This window comes from Centroberyx affinis, unplaced genomic scaffold, assembly GCF_046629955.1.
Source record: "Centroberyx affinis isolate AG114_WGS23_722 - 3 ecotype Tasmania unplaced genomic scaffold, CSIRO-AGI_Caff_v1 ptg001484l_1, whole genome shotgun sequence".
Classification (NCBI taxonomy): Eukaryota; Metazoa; Chordata; class Actinopteri; order Beryciformes; family Berycidae; genus Centroberyx; species Centroberyx affinis.
Genome location: NW_027279951.1, coordinates 461,809 through 485,234, shown reverse-complemented (window position 1 = coordinate 485,234; position 23,426 = coordinate 461,809). Strand labels below are relative to the sequence as shown.

The 23,426-nt window shown below is 39.3% G+C and overlaps 1 protein-coding gene across 1 annotated transcript in view; it reads right to left on the bottom strand.

The window, feature by feature from the left end:
- The window catches only part of ca16b (carbonic anhydrase XVI b), a 107,716-nt gene extending 94,078 nt beyond the window's left edge, over window positions 1–13,638 (bottom strand). Inside the window, exon 1 of the mRNA XM_071526966.1 lies at window positions 13,174–13,638. Within this exon, the coding sequence (XP_071383067.1) occupies window positions 13,174–13,258 (85 nt within the window). The 5' untranslated portion in view covers window positions 13,259–13,638. The remainder of the gene's footprint in view (window positions 1–13,173) is intronic.
- Between the last annotated feature and the right edge of the window lie 9,788 nt (window positions 13,639–23,426).

The following is a 23,426-nucleotide window of genomic DNA, read 5'->3' as shown; positions in this document are numbered from 1 at the left end:
AATCCTAGAGCTCCAGAGACCTAAGGCATATTGATGAATTTGGATGCTACAGTATACAAGTATATAAGTACTTTCAAGGCTATCCATTCATTTTCAAAGAACTTTTAGAGCCTTATTTTATTTTTCTCAATTGTGTAAACGTTCAAGGATTTTCAAGGCCCATGGGAACCCTGTGATTTATTTGTGGAACTGGACTCTACCATCTATAAAAATAAATACTCATCTAAACTACATTCTATACCCTAAAATGTCATGACAATGTTTTGAGGGAATACAGATGTGAAACATTGAACATGTGGCCAGTGTGTTAATGTGGCTCACAGGAAACAAGACAAAGTCATATTTTAATCATACAAGACCATTCCTGCATCATAGTGAAAAGGTAGTCCATATGCTTGCATTGGGCTTCTTACAAAGGGAGTGACGTGTACTCAAGCCACCAATACTAGATTTTGAAATAAAAGTTTTTGTTGACCTTTTTATTCACACCTTTAAAACCTTGAATTGATAAGAGATTCATTAGAAACTGGAATCTTTAACTGGAATAACACTTGTCACTGAAATGGATGAAATCGTATTACTCATGCCAGACAACCTGTGGTGCTGGTGTAGCTTTCTGTTGCCAAATTACACATCCATTCCAATTATCACTGAGAAAAGTATGAGTTACTGTAGTTTCGTTTTTAAACCTTCTTTCTTTTATTATTTATTTCCCGCCCACATTTTCCCAGCCAGTCGTACTATCAACCTCCTGGTCCCAAGCCCACATCTCTAACTTCTTGGCTACCATTTGGTCCATTGACGTTTTTTTTTTGTTTTTTGTTTTACAAAAGCGGTCAAATAGAGAAGGCTTATTATTAAGTTTACAAATTACACTATAAAACAACTTTTACATTAGGCTTACTTAGTATGGATTCTTACTAAACAGGAGTGAGTCATTTTTCACAGGCGTCACGACTGCAAAAAGAGCAGCTTCTGTTGATGCAGAATCATTATGTATATGAGGAACAAATGTGCATACTCAGGGCCACAGCTGTTGTCTGTGTGTCTAGCTAGCACCTCATCTGCAATGCATAGAGTCAACTGTCGAATGTGAAGTCATCTGCTTAGCTGCCTGTCTGCTTTGGTGCAATACCACCACATCACATACCTCAATTTCACATTTACCCGTTATATTTTGAATGCCAAAGTAGGTCTACAGTCTAAGAGCATTGCATGGATGCCAGCTATTATAGTACAAGCCACAGTGGTAAAACAAGGTCGGGGGTCCCCCTATGAAGCAGAGGAGCATGCAGAAGGGTAAGTGGAGTCTGAACATTAGAGCATGTATGTGTTTCTCATTCCTCGGGAGGTGGGTGATGCGGCTAGATATCCCCGGAACGGTACAAGTCACATGAGGAACCAGGGAACATGAGAACTGCCAAGATCAACCAAAGATGTGGCATAGAGGGAGCTGAGCCTGAGGGCTAAAACATAAACCTCAGAAATAATAAAACAACAACTCAAATCCCAATGCAGATATTTAGGCCTACACAGCTAAAAGCAAACAAGCAGTTTCAGCAAAGAGGACTTCAGAACCTTTGGGGCATATAAATTTAGCCATATTACAGTAAAATTAAGTCCATTAGTGTAGGGTTGAAATTATTCCATGACTGGCTCAAGTAAATAAATTACAAAAAAATAATAATAATATAAATTTCCCTGGAGTCCTCATCTTGGTCAGTATTTTCATGTACATGTATCAACATGTCTGTGTGCATGTCAGGACCGTCTTCACAGCGCTGGCTTTTGTTCTTGTTAATTGACAGGGAGTGCGACTGCACATTCAACAGTGTTGAGGCAAGATGTTTCAGCTAGATAATAATGGCATGCAGGGTGCTCAAAGTTTAAAATATTACAACTTCATATGGGTTTTCAATAGTCAAGTAGAGAAAGTAAAAAATAGTGACAGGTAGATACCGAAAACTCAACCAACTCTTGAATAAGTCCAACAGCACCTAGTCCAACTCAGACAACAAAGCCAGCAGAATGGGGGGAAGGGCAAAGAAGAAAGACACGGCTTTCTGACTACACCACATGTGCTCTAGACTCGTCTCTGCAAGACCAGCTCATTATATCAAATCCAAATGTGTCACCAACTCTCAACCCACTCACAATGCAGAAGCCATGCATTTCCTGCAGTTTTCTCCTCTTAAACATAGTGAATAGATTTATAATATGTGTACTGTAAACATTCTGAAATTCAAAAGGAGATAAGGCCTGAGCGGCACAATGTGTCAATTGTTACATTGTTCTTCAACCTTTTGCTAGACTGAGTCAGTGAGAAACATAGGCTACATCAAAAAAGTAGACCGTGATTGGACATCTGGTCAAAAAGGTCTTGCAAAGTCTTTGCTTGTTGAAAAAAGGAAGATAAAAGTCTCCAGCATATTCACTCTTCCTTGAATTGAAAGAAGAAAAAAAAAAACACACATCCTGACATTTATTCTGTATTCACAGGGGCCAGTGAAGAGCCATTGTTCTATTGTCTGACCAAAATGGACTTTTTTGTGAATTAAAACTGCAAGACTTCCTGTGGAGAAGTCAATGTTTAACTACGCCAAGTTATATATAGGCTGCATCTAGTTATGCAGCTCACTTCTCAGAAATGGTCAAATTATGAATCTATTGTCTGCTTCTTGGCCAATGATAGTACAGTGAATTAAGTGCACTAAACGGCCTGACTGCTCACTGATTAAGTGTATCAGGGCTTTGGTACATGCCATTAACCAGATTAAACAAATTCAGGGCTACTGACCTCTTTACCTGACCAGCACGAGCCTGTCCGCTCTGCAGACTACTATAGATAGCACGATGTCTCCTCACACAACAGAGCGATCATACACAGCAACAGTGTCAGGAAAATTTATTGTGTAAAGTGAGGTTTTCAATTTTCACTATGTGGCAATTACATCGCTTAAGTGCCAAGAGCTTCTGAGGTCATTCCTCAGGACATAATACAGGGCCCCACAAGCACTGTCCAGTTATCGATTCAGAAATAAATTCAGCTGCCTCTGGCGAATACATTACACCCCACACACATTATTGAGGTGTTCTTCATGTATGGTGAGGGTTGATTCCTGGTGATCTAAGTGGTGCTATTTAACTCAATGGGCAGAGCATGACACCAATATAGCCAGGGTAATGATTTGATTCCAACTAGGGCCACCCATGCTGAAAACACATGCACAAGGTGCTTTTGATAAAAAAAAAACATCCACCAAATGGCTTCTCATAATGTTGTGTCATGCCACAAAACACGAGATGAAACAACAGGTTCCATAATGACACATTTGTCCTCTATTCTCCACTGTACAATTACTACAATTTCACAAACATTGAAATTATGTGAAATTACATCAAATATCTGCAGGAATGTACTTCAGTAGAAAGTGCCTGCCAACTGCTGATGGGAGAAAAAAAAAATCAAACCAGCATCTCACTGGCCAAATGACTCAATGCTACCCATAAATAATACCACTGCACGAGGACTTTGCATGCACCACTTCCAAACAGTTTCTTCATGCCTGCCTGGGGCAATACAAGCCGTCAGACCTCCTCCCTTCCTTTTTAAATGCTCTTTGATGTTGGCAGTCTAATCAATACTTCAAGGCTGAACTTAGAAACGATAAATAGAACCATGAAGAGCAATGCACTTGATTCCTCTGTAACATAGCCTCTGTAAGTAGACTCGCTAGTATCTAATGTATACTGTGTTCGCCAAATTCATCATTTCTTTTCCCAAAACTTAACAAGGACCAGATTGTAAAACCAATAGAGGTATTATCCCCTCCGCAAGTAATGAGAGGCGTACACACGCTGTAAAAATCTAATCACAATGCAGCCTGTGCAGAACAACTCGGCTGGCATTGGACCAGTGCGCGCTAACATTTTACATTGTATTATGAGTGCATAATGATCGACCCCATCACAACACAATATGATGAATTACAATGTGTAATAAAACATAGTGAGACTGTTTCATGAGACTGTTATGAGTTGGGTGTTTATAATGCCTTAACTCCATCATGGGTCTATGTTTCCTCTGGATAGTTTCCCAAATTATAGATTTTTTTTTTACCTTTCTATCATCAAATAAATATCTAAAATTCCTTTTCCACTTTAATTAGAACCTTTTTCAGAGCTCTAGTGCACACAAAAAATCTCACATCATAAACAGTCTAATAACGAATTCCTACCATATTCATGATGTATTCAACACCTGCTGCCATGCTTTGATGTGATTATAATGCACTCCCGCTAACAATGTACTTTGTGTTTATGAAAATGAAATCATTTATTCCTCACGCCAAGCTGGTGTCTCGTAGTCGACAGTCTCCCATAGTTGCCCTCCTCCCCCATTTTTTTTTGGCATCTAAAATGATATGTTGCCATCTCTTTAAAGGTTATATACACTTTTTTTCCTGTGAGATGCAATGTGTAGGATGTCGTCAATGCTTCCCTATGAAATTAGTTCTGACATTTTCTAAAGCTAACAAAAAAAACCCAACTCACTGTTACCAATAGTGGTCCCAGTGATGCTTTGTGTTTTGATTTAGTCAAGTTTGGGAAATGTCAGGCTCAATTTCTTCCAAAAACAAAGACAAGCCTTCCTGTGAACTAGTAAGTTCTGTATTAAAAGCAGCTCGGAGGGAAATTAATGAAATATGTCAAACAGCTGCTCATGACAGGTACAGAACTTAGCATCAATGGTCAATACCATACTCCTGCGGATTACCTTTAGAATAATTCTGATGGGAGAAATTGATTGACATGTCACAGTAAGATGGCCGCTAACTAGCCAAAAGGGATCACAAGACAATTACCTTGTGAGCCAACATATAACTCATGACAAATGAGAACACCTGCTCAAACCACAGCTCTACCACATTCACACTCTTATTGGGCCAAGCTTTCAGATATGGCAGTTTTTTTGGTATGTGTTACGATACTGATGTTTATTCCATTAAAATTCATATACAGTAGACTGTAACAATAGACAAATCACTTTGGCACAGATTTCATTGTGCGTATATACTCTTAACTCACAGCAAAAAAGGAATCCAAGGCTAATGCAGAGGAGATCCAAGGGCCAGTGGCAAACAAAGGCTGAAAAACGGCATTCAATTCAACAGCACTTCTCTGTGACTAAAGGTAATGATTCTGTGACTCAAGGCAATTATTCAACATTTCTCTAAGTCAGAAATCCATTTCCTTGAAGCTTCCCTAGCAGTAATTGCCTTCTTTATATCTCTATATGCTCTTTTGAAATGCACAACCTTTTACATTCAGTATGAAAAATCATCATCAATGGAAGTCCTTTTAACAGGGATTAAGAACAATAATTAAAAAAAAAAAAGGGATATTTAACAGCACACAACTTAAATCTTTAGCCTGCTGAATATTAGTTATTGATCATTAGCATGATCAATTGTTACACTGCACAACTGTAATTGCATTGGAAAAGTTTATCATAAAAACAGCAACATATATCTCAGTGAATCCCTTTCCCCCCAGTAATATTGTTTTAAGTTCTCATTTCCAGAGAAGACTTCCTTTACCATCAGTAGCAGCAGCTAGTGATATTTTGTCACTAGCCATCTGCTGTCATCTGTTGATCCACATTACCTCGACTTTGTATCATGAAAGCATACACATCTAAACAGAACATGCACAAACAGGCTTAGGTAAACACTTCCCATGCATCTCATGCACCCAAACTGGGTCTAGTCATAAGCACCCAACACCTAGCTACCAAGTGTCATTTTTATCCCTTTGTAGTTCCTGTAGGTCTGACCCAACTATAGATTTTCAAATTAATTCATTGTGATTATAAAATAGTAATGATGACAGGCTATGGCAACACCATTTTAATGATGAACACATAAAAGAAAGCCTTTGATGCCTGACAGTCTTACTACAGAAAGGCTTTGCACCTGACCTTTAACACAGGGCAGACTTTGTTTGAAAATCACTTGGTATATGCATTGCCTAGTAGCCTAAAATCAACAAAGGGTCATGTCTACTGTTAACTCCACACAGGACAACGGGTCACAGCATAATGGTGAGCCATGTGAGTGCTGAACTGAATGTGCCAAGCTCTGAATCCTTCTAATTGACATAAGTATAAATAGGACTACATAATTAGCCTTGATTTGTCACAAAGCAAAGGTGATGGTAAATTCCCGTCCCCTATTTTCACCCCTATATGTCACCAATATCATAAAGCCCACCCAACACAGTTTGTTTAACTAATCCGTCTAAACAGTGTAGCATATACACACAGTCATCTTGAGGTCTGTGAGGAAGAGTGGTTGCTAGCTCCCACCTCTGTCTCAGCTGGCTGTTCAGAGAAGGGACAGATGATCTGAGGAGTCCCTAAGTGATTAGTGGTTACCTGGGGATAGGTCTTCTCTGCTGTGACAAACACTTGTGTCGTGAGGTTTAGACTAGCTGTGACAATAACATCCATCTACTGTCACAACATCAGCTAACACCAGTGTGGAGAGACAAGTAGGCACACAGGAATTTGTGCAACAGCATGTCTAACCTGAAACTGGATCATCTGGAAGGTGATTTGAGCTTAAAAAGTTTTGCATTTAGCAAATTCAATTGTTGACTGTTTTGTAGTGCAAATTCTTTCACTGTGTAATAAATATGAGAGCTGTCTTTGTTGAGGAAGCCTAAAACAATGTCTTTCTGAAATATGAAAATGTCAAAAGAAAAGGCCATGGTATTCAAATCCCTAGTTAATTAGGGTTCCACTACCAGGAGGGTTTGAATGTTTGTGTTGAAGAACAGAAACATTTGCATTCCCCAAAGGGGAGCATGTCAACAGGATCGATAGGGCAGTCTCTGAACCCCTGTTCTGCCTCCAAAAACTATCTAACTCAGCACATCTTCCCCCTTGGAATTCTCTGAAATTAACCGGGACCAAAATTTTCACAGTAGTTGCCATTGTCATTTGTTACAATGCCATAGATTACTTTTACAGCGTTAGCTTTGCCAAAGAGTAAAAAAATCCAAAAGTAAGCTTTTAGTTACAGTATACTGGCCACCTGGAAAGCAGTAACAATGCAACCTCAAATGCTTTGTTGTCTTTTTTTTATTTATAACATGGGAGAAATACCTACAGCCCTTTTCCATTGTTGTTAAAGAGCTTTCTCTCAAAAGAGCTCAAAATTATCCCATTATTTTCCAGTCAAAGTGTGTGAGAGAGACAAGAGTATCAATCTTGTTATAAACCCAGAGGGAAGAGCTTGGGGACTTGTCTCTCAGGGTGTTAACTTCAGAGGAAAAAAACACTCCACAAGGAGTTAATGAGGAGGGTTTATACACAGGCTCACAGCTCTGGACTGTGAGCATGGCTTGGCTTCTCCATGCCAGGCAGAAAAGAGAGTATCAGCTCAGTGTTACAGTTTGGAGAAAAACACACCAATATGTTTACTCGATTACAACTAGCCTTCCTTATTTAACACTCATCATCTGCTAATGATGAGTGAGCAATAAGTCTATGTTAATATGCCATAATCAAGTCTGATATGTAATATGTAATATGCTTAGTGTCTTTTTCCCAAAATAACCAACATATCACCAATATGACGCGATATGACAAAATGGCCAGCTCATCATAATTCCCTGATTAAGAATGCATTTAAATACAAGTACCCATTTTTTAAAATGCTTTGCCCTTATTGATTTTTTTAGCTTTCAGCTAAATGATTTACTACCTCTCAATATTCAGGTCAGACCTCACTGAGAGAAAGATGGAAGGAAGGAGCATCCCTTTCTGATTTTATTAGATTGGCAGCCTCTCAATCACTGGTAAGTATAAGCCTCATCTGGAAAGACAGGCAGCTACTCCATAGAACATAACAACACAAATCCTTTGGGTATTGAGCTGCGTTTGGGTATGGCCATACATTTTCCACAGCAAAGTAACTTTGCAGACTTCCTATAGTCAAAGCTCGGTGCCTGAGCATTGTGAAATTCTTCAAGACAGGGGCTCAGTATAATTCTCAGGTGTACATTTTGTCTGCTGTCTCAACAGCCCAATCTGACAATTGAATTAAATGAGTTCTGTAAACTGATCCAACACCCAAGTAGAAATTACAGAGACTTGTGATTACAAGACCGGTTTTCATCACTGAAGACTGAACACTCTCGTAACCCAAAGAGTCATTTGTCAAGCTGACGTTTCACATCGCACTCCTCTTTACGAACGCTCCACGTCTCATGTGAACTCATGAGTTGGAGAGACTATCCTGACATAAACAAATGCAAACCATCACTGACAGAAAAACAAGAGTAATGCCATTTGGTGGACACATTTGTCGGTGTCTATGTTTTCAGTAAGGATGGAATATGCAAAAAGCACCACTTAATCAGTTGAGGTGCACTCTCAGAAAATAAAAAAGGTACGGAGTGTACTTGGAAGAGTGTAGCTTATTTTCTGACACTGTAGGCTTATTTGCTGAATTCTTATTTGCTTCTCACCAATTCATATAGTGGGTCAACAACCTTTCATGTATAGGTCCAAGTACAACAGTAAACAACAAAAGGAATTCAAAAGCAAAGAGAATCATGTCATCGGAAACCCCAGCCCTTCCTAAACAAAACCAATGTACATTTTGTTCCCCTAGATCAAAGAATCACAAATACACGGCACAGCACAATGACAAAGACCAACCTTCAAAAACGCCCCCAAACTGTAATTAACCTAATTAGACTGTAATTAACTGACTAATTTTATAATCACTACCGTATTGAGTACAGTTGTTAATGAAATTAAATATAGGCCCTGTTGTAACCAATTAACAGGTGAAAAACAGTCTGCATACTGCAAGGCTCCCTTAAATTCTTTTAATGCACCAGAGAAGCTGTAAAGCAATGCCACTTAAAAAAAAAAACCACAGCTACAACACAACACTACATCCATTGAGTTTTAAGTAGTTTTAAGTATTTTAAGTAGCTTAATGAAATTGAAAAGATGGGATGCAATGGCTGCATATAAACCAAGAGCAAAAATAAAATAATGCTCAAATAACAGATAAAAAAGATAAAAGAAAATGGGTCTGAAATCTAGATTTTAAAATATTAATATAGCATTCTTAAAGCTGGGCATTGCATTTACATTCTAGGTGCATAAAAAAACGAATCTTTTCTTTTCCAAATGTGCTAAACAGCGACCAGTGATAGAAGATCTAAGCTCTATGCCAGGCTTATATGGCATCATTTCAAATTAATTAAAGTATTCTGATGCTGTTCCATTAAATTCAAATAACACACACCTGTCCTGACAGCGGCAATTACTGTAGAGTTTCAAGAATTGGGCAATGAGTTCTTTGATTTGTTTTTACTAAAGACTGTAGTGATTCAATTTTGAACTAACTGTGAGCCGGTTAATGTCTGTCTATGGATGACTAGTGAAGAGGCTCAGTAGCACAAACGGATGTCACAAAAGTACTTCTGCATCCATTTGCTGGAGCAAAGGTATATTTTTGGCTATAGCCGATCAAGATATCAAGAATGCAGTTTACGTGAGGGTTAAAATTAAATTTATCAAACATAACATAACTCTTATTCAACAAGGTTATTTTGCATTCTGCAAAGCGTCTCGAGTTTGATAAAACATGCACAGCCTAACCCTACATCTTCAGTGATTGCTGCCATAATTAATGACGGTGAAAATGATTTGCATGGAGAAGATAGCCTAGTTTGTTCTTCCTCGCCTCTGAAAAAGACAATTTTGAATGTAGCTCACAAAACCAATGTGCACAAAGCAAACACATGCTCAGCTGACCCACAATAACACACTGCAGGAAAAAGCGCCCGAAGGCTCCATTGTCTGTGCTCTCTACAGGGCAGCGTTGACTGACAGTTCAGCAGTAAGTAAAGCTGACATAGTATCACATCAGAGCGAGATTGTTTAAGGGAAAAAAGGACGCGGTGACTGAAGGACGGAGGACATTTATTGATACGGCCAAGTCCTTGAGTGCAGCAGTATGTCCTTTAGTGGCAGCGCCTTATTGCCTGGACATTAATCACTATTGTCACGAAGCACAAGAAATAAGTACAGCAATTTCCCCAACAGCATGTTTCCCTCGCTCTTTCTAAACCTGTCTCCGTTTGAAACCGGTTTGTCTTTTGGGATGGATGCTACTAGGACAGATGAAATGATGTGGAGTCAAGTGGCTGCAAGTCATTCTAAATGAATAAAATGCTGTTGTGACCAGCGTCGAGTATCTTGGCTGAAAGACTGAGTGAACTCAACCATACGCACCGAGTAAGTGATGATTGATCGCCTCGATTAACATAACTTATACAAACAAACAGTTTAATCACAATTAATGTCAAATGACTTTCATTATCACAAAATACTGCGTTGTATTCGTAATGCTGTGCTCATATCAACTGAAATATTCCACTCATTTTCATGTCTGCATCTCTGGACAGCATGTCAGCCTCAGCACCGATCTGTCTAGTCCCTTTTAGGATGATGATTACAGGTGTAATAATAGCTGGTATTGTTTCTCTGTCAATCAATCATAATAGCATAAAATTCAAGGACAGAGAAATGATACTGGTTTCATAACAGTATATTGTCACAATATCAGAAACGGTGTTACATTTACCCTAAACAAAGTTGCCTATGACTGAACAACTTTAAGCCTGTCAAGCATGAAAGATTAGTTTAGCTTTTAGCAAAATTGATAAAGAAGGTAACTGCTTTGCTATGAGGCCAATATTTGAATTTCTGAATTTTGTCTCCCAGTTGTAGTGAGTTCTGTCAGATTATGGCTATAACTCACCTACATGCATTTTTCAACATCATAATGCATACAGGGACCTTTTTGTGTCATTCAAGTGTGTGGCAATGTTTATGGAAACTATTATGGAAACAAAGGAGCAACATGTCCCTTTTTAAAAAAGCTCAATATATAATAAACAAATATAAACAAAAGGATAGCCTCACCACCAAAAACCATAGACATGAAAGCGCTTTTGATGAAAGCGCTGACAAAATGACAGCATGAACATGAATTTTAAAAGTAACCCATTTTCAAGTTGCAAATGTTTACTTGCGCTTGTACTGACTGTAAACGCTGGGGAAAATAAGAATAGCAATTTAAGTTCTGAATGTTGTAAAACTAGGCTATATTTTCCATCAGTAAGGATACTCTTCAAAGCCTTAATTCTGGTAGGCAATGTAGTGGTAAATAAAAAGGTGGGTCAGCAATCATCAGTTAGACAAATACCACCAATATAAACATCTTTATATTTACAGAGGAAGTATTTCCCCCCTTAAAATACCTTATTTTCATATAACTTACATCAGTTTGATACTACTTTCTATGCTGAATTTATCATAATGATTAATTAATTTATCATAAAGATGTTATGAGATTTAGGTTACCCTAAAATGGTGAGTAAACTCTACTCCGCAAAATAAAATGGTGTGTAAACTGAGTTAAGGTGAGTTTATCCTCCCTGCTGGTAGGCCAGTCAACCCTTCTCCTGCCTTTCTATGTCAATGGACTGCTGAGACATGCCATATAAGAAAAAACTGTAGCTGTCTTTGGAGGTTGTAAGGCTAATAGGCAACATAGCCAACAAAGTGTGGACGTGGAAGCGATGGAGCTGGGGGATTTTGGGGCGGAGGGGGTGACTCAGAGTGTGGGGAGCCAGGCTTCTGTCGTTACATCACTGCCACTGAGTATGAGGGGTGATTAATGCCACAGAGAAGGCGTGTATTGTCAACAACATTGCTGCTCTTTTGAATACATTTAATAGTGACACATGCTTACTTCCACTTGTGGCGATGTGGCGCCTGTCTCAGATTACAACAGCGCATGGTACAAATTCTAAGGATTTTCCTCGTGTGAGATTATGTAAATGTGCAGCACATAGGGCTAAACATGTGGATAACAAATGTCTCTGTCAAAGAACTTGCTATTAATTGATGCAAATGTCACTATCATTTAGTTTATTCTTCACTTCCCTCTTTTTCAGTATCTAATGAATAAAATGAAAGTTGAGTTACTGGAAAAATGTATCTATGAATATTCACACTATAAATCATTGCCACATAGAAAAAGAGTGAACAGGGAAAAGAGGAATATTAGTGTTGGTGTTAGTGGGGAGTCTTCTTTTAAGGTGTCTGCCTTTTAATTCTTTCAGGTCATGTCCTTCCTTCTTTGTTTCCATCTATTCAGTATGGGATTTCACAGAATCAGTACTTTTTCTGTTTTTACACTTTTCCTCTGTAACGGTGGCAACTGTGTTAGCAAGCCAGTAGCTCAGTTTCCACCAAGGCAACACTTCTGTTTCTATGGCATTAATCACTCCTCATACACATACATCCATCTACGAGCCAACAGCGCTGACTATCGCCCTAAGACAGTCACCCTCGTTCCTACCTACGCACATGACAGCAAGCAGACACATAGCTTCCATATAGCTACATGGCCCACAGATGGCAATAAAATGAGGTCCATAAATGCAGCACTCTTATTGCAAAATTTAGAATGACACTATAGAAATCAGACAGCAAAACTATAAGAAATAGCACAGGCTAAACCTATAGGAATATAGTGATTCCGAGACGTTAAAAAATACCATAAAGTACTGTAAGGTCACTATAAACTCACTATTGAGTTAACACAGACACTATTAAGTTCCTATGGGAATGTTACTGGGATTCTTGGTTAAGACTGATGCATTGTAAATGAATGCACGATGTTGCATGAATAGCTGATGAGGTCAGTGTTGTTGAATCCACTTCACACAGCAGGGCCACACAGGACTTGCAGGACCAGAACCAAGCACGAAATGTTTTGCCTAACGGTAAACCACAGGATTATTTGCGCCATAGCCCAGCTGACTAATCAACAAAACATGCACAACAATCACACAAGCTAAACGTCTCAATATAATGACTGTGTTAGAGGAGTACTAACCCTGCTTGGTCCTACAGTGGAAATTAGGCTATATAATGTCACATTGCCTATGAAAATCCCTCTTTAATCGGGAATCAAAACTCGCTTTTGCCCTTGATAAAAAAAAAAAAATCGACGATGCTACAACACTGCAGACAGACTCAGCACATGATAACCGATGTTGCAAAATACTTACCAGGGTGACAGTCTATGTGTTTGGGCAAGGTTAAAAATATTAAGGATAAGATCCACCAGTAACTCGGTTCCCGAATTCTCCGCATGTTAGAACACTCATCGAGAGCAACAAGAAGGCAACGGGTGACAAAGTTTGGAGTTTTTCTTCTTAAAAATCACATACACTCGACCGCAGTGGACATGAAGTTGAAACACGAGCCACAATTGCAGTGCTTCAAAGTAGCGTTCGGCTACGAGAGTCGCTGTTTAAAAAGACAATTTATTCGCCTCCAGTCCGAGCCGAGGCATCTGCTTCGAGGAATATACGCAGACTACGGCTGTGCAAAAATAGTTCAGAATCAGTTTGACTCCACCATGCATGCAGCGGGCTTCCAGATAACGACATTCCCGAAGTCTAGTAGAGTCAATCGGCGATCAGTCGCTCTATTTAACTACAGGAAAAGTGGTCAAATAATATTGATTACACGTGGTCATTATTAAGTGATTATCCGCGGCGTCAGCGTGACGAAGGGCAATGCAGAATGCGAAGAAAGCGGTGTTGGAAACGTCCCATTCCTCCATCCAGGAAGTAGACTGGCGGTCAGGCATGCATGGATTCCTGTCCACTGGTCCTATCGGACAGACTGCGTGCGAGGGAACCTGCATGGGGCGGGAGCAGAGGAGGGAGGGGAGTCGCTTCTTGATTTGCTGAATGCAAGACCATACACTGGAAATGACTCGCACTGGACCAGAGGCTGCTTTCTCTCTACTAGCCTACTGTGGCACGAAGACTAGGAAGAATCACAGACTCCAGAAATTAATGGCGTTATCTCGCATCACTAAACCCAGGCTAGTGGATTCAGTTGCATCCACTAAAGTGTTGCATCTAACATGATGAGAGACAGTCTGAATAACATCATGTCATTCCAATAGCCTGATCTGCAGACTACACAAATGGAGAAAGCCTTGTTCACCCAGAACAAGGATCAAACCATGGCCATTCCTGTTTCAAGACGTCTCTCTAAATCAATAGGCCACCCTGCTGACAAAAATCCAGTGACTGTCCATCCTGTCATCTCATTGTTTTGCTGCTGCTTCCTTCCAGGCCCCATTATTAATATGACCCTCCTGTGGCCACACACTGATGTCCCTTTGCCTCCTGCTGGCAGAACTGTGAATGGAATACTTTAGCGGTAATCATCACCCCGAAATATAATCATGTACGAGTGTGTCTTGATTAGAGAAGCATCCACCAGTGACACACATGAAGGCAAGTTAGGTAAAGGTGTAGTCAGTGGGGTTCTTGCAGAACTATCCAGCTGGACATTTAATTTGAGGAATCTGATTAAATTTCTCATTTAATTACCCGGTTCTCTGCAGGGCTGTTGAGGACAGTCACAAGGGCCCTTTGCTTTTAATGTGGGCCATCTGCTTCCTCTCAAAAACACCTACCTCTCAAAGCCTCCTCAGCCTCTTGGGCATCATCTCACTATCCTCCAGGTTGCACTTACTCCATACACACCGCACAACACCACACCATGCAGTTGTTGACAATATTCCAGAACTGACTGTATTCCTCCATGCAGCGTTTTTGACTGATCAAGTGCAATTATGTGAACTCTCTGCTAATTTTGTTTTCTGTCTTGTTTTGAATCAAAGTGACACAGCAGGGTGCCCTACTGATTAGAGATACTATCTTGTAAGTGGTCCCTCGTTTAAAGCGTACAACTCCAAGGCTGCCCTGCCAAGTTTTTCCCTGTGCAAGAAGCCCTACCAGCTCCAGATGTGCTGTTCTGCAACTGACCCAGCACACTGACCTCCCTCTGGAGAGGACAAATGTTCACCCGATCAAATAAGCATCACAGAAAAAAAAGATATATAACCAAATAAAGTGTTACATCTAGCACATATTCATTTTTAGGTATACATGATATGGCATTATGATGGATTCACATCATAATATTACCAAAATAGAATTATATCATGATATTGTTATATTATCCATCACATTTTCATAGTTTCAAGGGAATGGACATGCAGTAGCCCCTGTGGAAAAGGCAGGCGCCTCTTTTCTCACTACTGTGTCTGTGTCATATCACTCATCTTGTAGTGGGAAATATGTTGCATTCATGGCATCCCTGTTAAGTTTCCAACCTCCAAGTCTGAAAAATACCACTTGAACAGCAACCCATCTAAACTTTGTGAGGGTGAAAGTCATAATGTCAGTAGAACTTTGATATCCCTGACTGATGTTAGGTTACATCAATTCGAAAATTTGTAGTCTTGATTTAAGCAATAAGCCACAAAAGGCTGTGCTTCACAATTTTTCTCACCGTGCCAAACACTGTGGTGAAATCACTGTAAAGCACAGCTTGTCCAGGCTTATGGCTTCTATAAAACACAGTATTAAAAAGTAATGCAAATGTTCAATATTTTTTGATAAAAAAATGAAGTTGATAGACCAAGGCAACTCTGCTTTAAAGTATCAAAAAACAAAAGACTTATTATGTCACAGAAGCATTAGCAAAGACATTAAAAGACACCAACATGTTTTGGCCATAGGGCCTTCCTCAGGGTGTCAGGTTTTGACACCCTGAGCCTTTTGTCTTTTGATACTTTAAAGAAGAGTTGCCTTGCTCGTTACTTCATGTTTTTTATCAAAAAATATTTTATTTTGCCCATAGACCAAAGAGCACCCTCTTATACTACAGAACATTTCAGGACACCTTGAGGCATCATTGGATCGACTGGACCAAGCTAGAGGCTTCGCTTGAGACAATGCTGATGTCTGGCCTGGCATTTGACATTATAATCTCTTTTATCCATGGGAGTAGAAACCCCAATGACATTTTAACACTTTCTCTGACAGCTGAATTGAGCTTCAGATGGAGGAAAGCTGACAAATATATGATTCATGCCGGTCCAGCCATGACACCAGCATTGTCCCGTGGCCCTCTCCCTCCTCTTAACCGGTTTGAGAATCACATTTGTATTATTTTTTCAAACACATTTCACATGTTGACAGTTGGTACATAATGTACGACTGTGTGCATTAATTATGTAATATAATTCAGGCTATGACCATATATAATTTATTTGATTCTCAATCTCTTACATTATTTACTCTAATGCTATTTTTACCATTATTACTCTCCCCAAATAGTTTTATCTTTTGTTGGTCTGTCCTCTAGTCCCCCAGACCAATGTGTCATGTTACTGCACTGAAGCTGCTCTACATGAATGCTTCAGGAGGGTGACATGAGTGTCTCTCAGGGGCCGGAACAAAAAAGGTCACCTCTCCAAAGCTGTAAAGTGGGGTTCAAAGGCAAACCTCCCCCAATAACAAACTTTTAAAACTGCTTTTAAAAACTAAAATGTCAAAGAAGTGTGCTGCACTACTTTGGGGGCAGGGATTAATGTTGGGAGCTGAGATCTTTCTGTTCAGCTTCTCTCCAACTTACCACAGGAATGAACAGTGAAGACTTACATAAATCTATATAAATATGTGCTTTTAACACTAAATGATATGAGAAATGCAAGTTATATTACATATGCATTAGAACTATAATTACTTAATGTTCTTCATTTTGATGGCTGAGCTGTTACAGGGGTTCTGTTGGATTCTTGGTGCTGAAAATAGGCCCAGTACATAGCAATCAGAAAAAAAGCACAGTGGCCATGATAAAAAAAACATGTCCACATACCTGGCAACAACATGTTTTTGATAAACCAATGAATTGTTGTTTTTCAGCTTGGTTAGACCTATGTTACCGCAGCACAGCACCCTCAACCCAACATCCTTGCTGACAATGGTATCTAGACATTAGGAAGTTTGACTTAAAAATGATAAGCATTTTCATTTATTAAAAGTGCCAAGAGATGATGTACTAGTGGATAAGATCCTTGCCTGCTGGTGCAAGAAAAAAAGTATCCTGCCAGAACCTTATCTCCTGTGCCACCCTACCTTTGTGGCTGGTTCAGCCTCCCTACTATTTCAATAAATGAAAATTTGTAAGAAGAGTAGACTGCCTCATTAAAGACTCTTTAAAAGTTACCAAAACAGCTACAGAGCCTCAAACTGTGTAGCTGGCATTCTATTCATTATTTCCACAGATACAGTCGGCGTACAGAGATGAGTGGAGACGGCATGTGACCACTGTACATAAAGACACTTTTGCCTAATTCAGTTCTGACCATAGGGACAGATGACAATTCCTGAGACCGTAAACAGCAATTTCCACCAAGTTCAGACATTGGGAGACGTTGGGAGGCATGAGAATGTAAAACGCAGCTAGAATCAAGTACCAGCATAAAAGTGCACTGGAGTGAATGAACAGGCAAGAGGGGAAAACTCAACAGTTGTGAGAATGCATAACACTGCCCTAGAAGTGCAAAAACAGTAAAGAATTATAATTACATGTGGAGGCCTTTACTAGTGTTTGATTAAACACTGTGCAGGCCTATAGGGACCTAAATCAATGTTATGTGTGTTTTTTCTATTGTCTTTGATAATAATAATGGACCAGCTAACTTGCATAGGTAAATGCATGGATAAATGTAAATTGAAACAGCCAAGTCTTTTTTCCTATTGCCCCAGTGGTGTGTTATTGTGCATTCATGTGCTGGTGGGAAAGTCCGACATCTGGGCCAGCTGCTAAACAGCGTTGCAGTCATGTGCTATTTTGTCTATTTTGAACACCCAGGGTGTTCAAAGGAAAACTCCACCCTAAAATCACTGTTAGAAAACAGCTATTGGGGATGTACCGTGCATTCCTTTTTGCTTTTGTGGTGTATTTTTTCTTATTCCTGTGAATAATTGGCCAAACAGACAACGTGGCATCATGTCTACGCTTGGTATGTCTGTGTATGTATTTGGTAGGGGGGCTCTGTCAATCGCTGCCATGTAATTTGAGTAGAACAAAAGGAATATGTTATGCATAATTTTAGTCAGTCAGTCCTGGGTCTAGGTCAGAGGAGGCAAGGTAGAGTCAGAAAACACAATGTCAGGAAAAGACACGGCAGGATATATGGACGTCCTTCAACTGTTCAAAAGAAGAAGAAAGATAGGAAATGTGCTTGGTTTGGTTAAATGAGTGACAGCTTTTCCAAATTTGGAAAGAGGCAAAAATCAGCCAGCTGTGGGCTGGCAAGCTGAATACCACTAGTGGCCAAATGGAAACTGGAGTGTTGGCTTGGACTGACACTTGACTTGGCCGGTAGCTTCATGGCTATATGGTTACAAGCTACTTTTTATTATTTCCAAATGCAAAATGGATGTTCAAGTGGCTTTTCAAAGACATTGTGCTATGCTACAGTCATTATAATGTTGGACCATTCAAGTGACTCTTGTGTCTCCAGTCTGTCAGCAGTTCCTGAAGACCAGTCAGGTTGATCTTCCCATTCAGCTCTATTTATTTGGGCTGCTTCACATGAAACATCTATGTTATTTTGAACTTCAGACACTGCTTCCCTAAAATGTGAAAAAAAAAAAAAAAATGAGATGAGATTTTGAATTTGTAACTCTACTAATGCTTAGCAGAGTCCCTCATCCATTCAGAATGGATTAGCATTTTCCATGGCATATGATCTTTGTTACAACAGCTATGATATAGCATGGAAAAATAGAAGATGACAGAAGATGAGAGGTGAAATCCTTTGCTTAACGTTACATTTCAACAAAAGTAGCTTTCTATTAGGTTGTAATAATAATATTATATGTTAGTGCGAAACCTTTTATTAAATGTTAAATTCAGAAGGGGAGGAGTGAGGAGAGATACAGCAACAGATAAGACAGACAGCCCGCTACAATATATCACTGTAGGTCTGTACAGACTGTTGGTCAAAGTGTTTACTATGCTGCTTAATTTAGACCTATGTATGTTCACGTCAAAGTCCACCAAAATTTTGCTGAAATGTATTTTTTCCCCCAGAGGAAGCATGACAACGGAAGGTTGTGTAACAGCAACAATGCCTGTACTTAGAGCTGATACAAATTCTAATTTTCTCACTTTTGAGACATGATAACAAGTGTACACTAAAGTGTTAGCATGGTGCAGCGGAGTGAATGCTCATCCAGAGACACTGGATGATTTTTGTGCCTACAGTATATGTTCTCATCACTTAGCGAATGACTTGACCAACAGGCCAGTCCCTCAAACTCTCTGTATAATCCTTTAACCAACCTTTTTGGAGGACAACAGTAATACTAACTAGAACATTTGCTTTTGGTAGGCTGCTAGCTACACATTTCTTCTCTGGCAGGAGGTTTACTTAATTAGTTACTAATTTGGAATGCAAACAGGCTTGTTTGGTTAGGCTACAGCTTGACTTCTTTTTGGAAGACACCTAGCATAAGAGATATGAATTTGTTTTTGTTGGGCTGCTGTCTTCATGAGGGAGAAGATTTTAAAATTGTCTCAAAGACAGACATTTTGTTAGGTGGCTACCTACACATTTGCCTTGAAGGTGCGGTGCTGATTCACTTGTGTTGTGAAGATACGTATGACAAGATACCTTAAGACAGCCAAGAAACGTATTCTTAAGCCTATTCACAGTACATCCTAATTTAAATATAGGCCTTTCTTGAGACCTACTATATAGTTGACTATCATGCTCCCAGCTCCCGAAAGCTGCGTTTTATAGTCATATGGTAATTGACAATTTTTCAAATGACAATATGTCAGCCACCATTTCACCTGCAGTTGCAGGACTGTCGCTGAAATGTTCTATTTTTGTGATGTAGAACTTTTCCAAAATAACGAATCAAGCTTATATTCTCACTGTCAAATACTTTGCCCCTTAAGCTTGAAACTCACTAATGGCTGCTTGTGGCTACATTTCTTATTTTATTCATTAAGCAACAAGTTGGTTAAATGTAAAGATAGTTGGGGTTTTTTATTGCACATATTGTATTTTTAATGCAATAAAAATGCATTCAAATGTTAACAGCATGAGTTGAATATCAAAAGCAATAGCCTACATAACAAGTCGATTTGCTTCAAAACAATTGTCATTCTGTTCTGTCTGCATTTCATGAAAAAAATTATTTTACCTTGTTTTTTAAAGGTCATTGAATATTGCAGGAAAAACTCTGCAGATTGGTGACAGGTGAACTGCGGATTATCATTTTTTTTTTCCTGTGGCAAGCTGGAAGGACTATAGCTAATACTGATAGTTTTGTTCAGAGTGTTCACTACATTAGAGTATGAGCTAAGCCTAAGAGCCAGCATTACCAAAAGCTTTCCAACATGTGACATGATAGAAGCACTATGTAACTTTTTTTTTGTTATCAATTTGTGCCCTGTCCTTTGCTCATTGCTGCTTTTAGATCTATTATACTGTATCTAGTGACAACTGTCACTAGATACTGTTCTCAGGACACCTTGCTGCTTGTTTTTAGTAACTATTGTAGTAATATTTTAACTTAGCCTTTCTGTTCTCAAGGAATCTTGGTGCTTCACTTGCAGCTATGCCCTGAGCAAGTTGCCCTGAGAACAGAAGGGTGTCTCTAGCAGTAACACTCAAACCAGCAAGCTGCCCTGAGAACAGATCTGCGCTTCCTGAGGTGCCACCTCTGCCCTGTTTTGATTAGATGATTGGGTGAACTGATCACATCAAATGCTGTCCTCAGAAGGCGTGACAATAACTACAACTCCTATCTAGTACAACTGCCTTCAAGTGGAAGCCTGTGATGTTGGGTGTCAAGAGCTCAATCATTTCTGAGGCTGTGCATGTGATTTTGCTGACTGTTAGTAAGCCTGTAAATCTCATTCATGTCAGTGACCGTATTCATTTAATTTACACAATTACTGCTTCAGATTGTTGTAACTGCATCCCTATAATTACAGGCCACTCTTCCTGCACAGCCAACACAATAAAATGATAAACTAGGAATTTAATTTACAATAAAGTAGCTGAGCATTCAAAACAGCAATATTCAGTAAATCAATCAATATGAAAATTTATGTGCATATATCAAGTTCCTTGCATCACCCCTTGTATTGATTACATGTAATGCTATGGGTGTCATCAATCTGTCTCCCCCAGTGTGAAGGCTTCTCTTACAATGTCATTTAAAATCTGTATTAACACGAGCAACATCAAGTACTGCATCTCTTGTAGGTGATAACTAAACCACTCTGTTTTCTATTCAGCATTCAAAGTTATTTTAATGTTAGTTTTTACATCTTTGGGGATAAAATCTATTTATTTCCTCAAACAGAGACATAGCGTTGTGTAGACCACCTCATTCCTCGGAGTAATGCATTCAGATTAATCTCCAATGCAGAGAAGCTCCGCCGAGATGTGATGTACTGGTGCAGCTGACCTCCATTTTACATTTGTGTAAAATGTAGGGGCACCCTTGTGCAATTGAGGGTGCTGGATCACTTTATGTAATCTAGAGACATTATGGGAGAAACATGAAAACATTATGTGAGAAACTTTCAGAATTGGGTGGTCAGTGTTAGAGAGAGAGGAAAAGGGAGAGAAAAACAGGGACAGAGAGAGAGAGTTATGATTTGAACAATTTTAAACTAGTAGTACTATTTGAAGCCAGTAGAGGGTGTCGGCAAAATTCATGTTGCCATAAATTACTGCAGTGGTTCAAACCACCTAGAACCATCACTGAAGCTCCTGGGGGAGAAGAAGGGCATTGAATCCCATCAAGAATTTGGATAGAGTGATTTAATTGCTAAGAAATACAGAGAATTTATTCAGAGTTTCAACACATTTAATATGCTATGTTGAAACCAAAATAACTTTTACTTGAATTCAATGGGTTGGTGTTCTTGTGAAGAAAAACATAACTGAGAAATTTTTACACTTAATACTGCTGCTAAATTCTTGACTCATATTGGGCCTGATTGGCAGACAATTTCATTAATTTTCATTCATTTCATTCTCCATACATACATAATGTAATTCCTCACTTTGACTGGTCCTAAAGTGATGACATTAACAGTGATGTGGTCCTTGGCCCTTGCATCTTGGGACATCCAGCCCAATCGACACAGGTTTGCGGTTCATTATTAAAACTGGTAATTTGCTTTGGAATCTCCACTGTTTCTTAAATAGAGTTGGTTTATTGTTAGATTAGTGGATGCTTTTAAGAGCAATGACAATCCATTAATTCCATTCCTGTCCAAAGTCATTAAAATTAAGATACTTCTGACTTTCGTCAATAATTCATAAGCTGCTCGGCAGCTATCTCCCTCCTGGCACTATAGCTGGCATCTTTTTAGGCACAGAGCGACTTCTAGAGCTGGCAGATGTTTGGACACATGGCCCCACAGAGCTGTACAAAATAAGCTGTCAGTGTAAGGTAGCTTGTTCAAGGAAATCAGCTTGTCAGCATCATGACATTAATGGCACTATCAAATTACATCCTGTGTTGTACAGCACATCCATAGTCTGTGTAGCGGTAAAGCATGTTTTCCCACGTTTACCATTTTAGCTTGTGGATTGTAGATCCACAAGCTAAATTTTGTATTGTAGAGTGGATGACTTGAAGCAGACTTGAAGCTATCCCTGAAAGATGAATTAAGACGGAAAGATAACCTGACAATCTTGTTGGTTCCTCTGTTTGATAATGTCTGAAGTTTCTGGATCTCTTCAGTTGGCTTCATCTGATGTACTTTGACTGCGTGTGATCTCCCACAAACTTTTAAAACGCATATTCTCCATAACATTGCACTCAATTTGAGCGCATGGCAGCCCATAGGATTGTGATAAGTACACACACACACACACACACACACACACACAGACACACAACTCACCCATTAGAGACTAACTAAGAACAAAGTACAGAATTTAAAGTAGCTTCTACAGTCACTATTGAAAGTGTTCTTGCATTTCTACGATCTGTTAAAGTATGCAAACTGTATGCAAAACTGAGAGAGATAATGAGATGAGATGTATGCAAAACTGAGGGATGAATATTTTACTAGCCTGCATTTTTCTTTCTGGGCAAGTGTAAAAAATCACTAGCCAGAGTCTAAATGCAGTATAATGGAGAATATGGAGATAGCAGCCAAATAGCGCTGCTGGGCAGGTGCCTAAAGTTCCATCTCAGCAATGTAATTATTAAACTGAAGTTATGCAGATGAACAAAAGGATGGTTATTGGGAAATATGTCATTGTCCTCCCTCCTTGGCATTAACAGTAAAAGGGAAAGAAATCTAAGAAATAAGCTATTTAGCAGAATCCGCAGCACCTCCTCAAAAGTCTCTAATGCCACATGCCCCCATGCCACAATATATGTGTCCATGGTGA